Source organism: Salvia splendens, chromosome 3 (assembly GCF_004379255.2).
Source record: "Salvia splendens isolate huo1 chromosome 3, SspV2, whole genome shotgun sequence".
In the NCBI taxonomy this organism is placed as follows: domain Eukaryota; kingdom Viridiplantae; phylum Streptophyta; class Magnoliopsida; order Lamiales; family Lamiaceae; genus Salvia; species Salvia splendens.
Window position 1 is genome coordinate 5,864,359 of NC_056034.1, and position 1,126 is coordinate 5,865,484.

The following is a 1,126-nucleotide window of genomic DNA, read 5'->3' on the forward strand; positions in this document are numbered from 1 at the left end:
TCGTAAATTTGAGATTGATTTTTTAGTGCAATTAAACTAGTACTTTAAATGTAATGAGAGATCACTTAATAAGGGAATACATATTAATTAAATACTCTAATTCTTACTTAAAATAGAAACATGTGAGTAGTTTGGGACGAGCCGAAACAGAAATATGCGAGTAACATGAGACAGAGAGACTGTTAAAATTCTTGTCGTCCTAAAAGTTCATATTTTTAGTGAATGGAAAGACTATAGTTCTTACAAATTAATCACTATAAAATCAGGCCATTAATCACAATTAACATTTAATTTTACGCTGACTCGGGTGGCTTTGGATGAATAAGTAATGTGTTACTAATTCTCATCATAAACTGACACACATGATGTAGTTGGAGTAGTAATTAGTGGTGTCAAATCAAAATTTGTATCAATCCCCATTTTCATTTCATGACTTTTAAAGCATTGATAGCTTGTAAAAAGAACCTGGTGGAACAAAACTATAATTTGCATTTATGAGAATCTGACCAATCCAAATTGGCCTAGGCATGACTTAGAATAACATTACCACTTTATCATTATTTATTTGGATAAGTTGGACTTTGTTAGTAACATATATCCTAGAATCCTTCTATAAATAGAGGTCAAGATTTCAGAAAAAAAATAAAACTAAATTTTATCTGAAGAAAAAGTAAAGAAAAGGTTCCTCCCAGCTCTTCTTCTTCTTTTGTATTTAGTTGAAAGCATGGATTCACCAAAGGGAAGAAACAGGAAAGGAGCAATCTCCAAGATGTGGGAGAGGTGCAAATCCTTTAAAAAAGGCGGTGGTATAAAATCATTGCCTCTCAATGTTGAGGTGGCTCCGGTGGGGTGTTTCCCGATCTACGTGGGCCCGGGAAAAGAAAGGTTCGTGATCAAAACCGAGCATGTTAATCACCGGCTATTCAAGATTCTACTAGATGAAGCTGAATCTGAGTACGGATATTGTCACAAGGGCGTCTTGATGCTGCCATGCGAAGTCGATCACTTCGTCGATGTGTTGATGGAGATGGATTGTTACTTTGATCAACAAATCGGCTGCAATTTTGCTGCTAGGAATAATTCCTCTTACCATTTTCTTACCCCACAAAGAGTTATCGCCGTTTAA

The 1,126-nt window shown here is 35.3% G+C and overlaps 1 protein-coding gene across 1 annotated transcript; it reads left to right on the forward strand.

Moving 5' to 3' along the window:
- The first annotated feature begins 724 nt into the window (after nucleotides 1–724).
- LOC121796471 (auxin-responsive protein SAUR50-like) lies at nucleotides 725–1,126 on the forward strand. The gene has a single exon (XM_042195315.1). It carries the CDS (start codon nucleotides 725–727, stop codon nucleotides 1,124–1,126), a length of 402 nt encoding a protein of 133 aa, XP_042051249.1.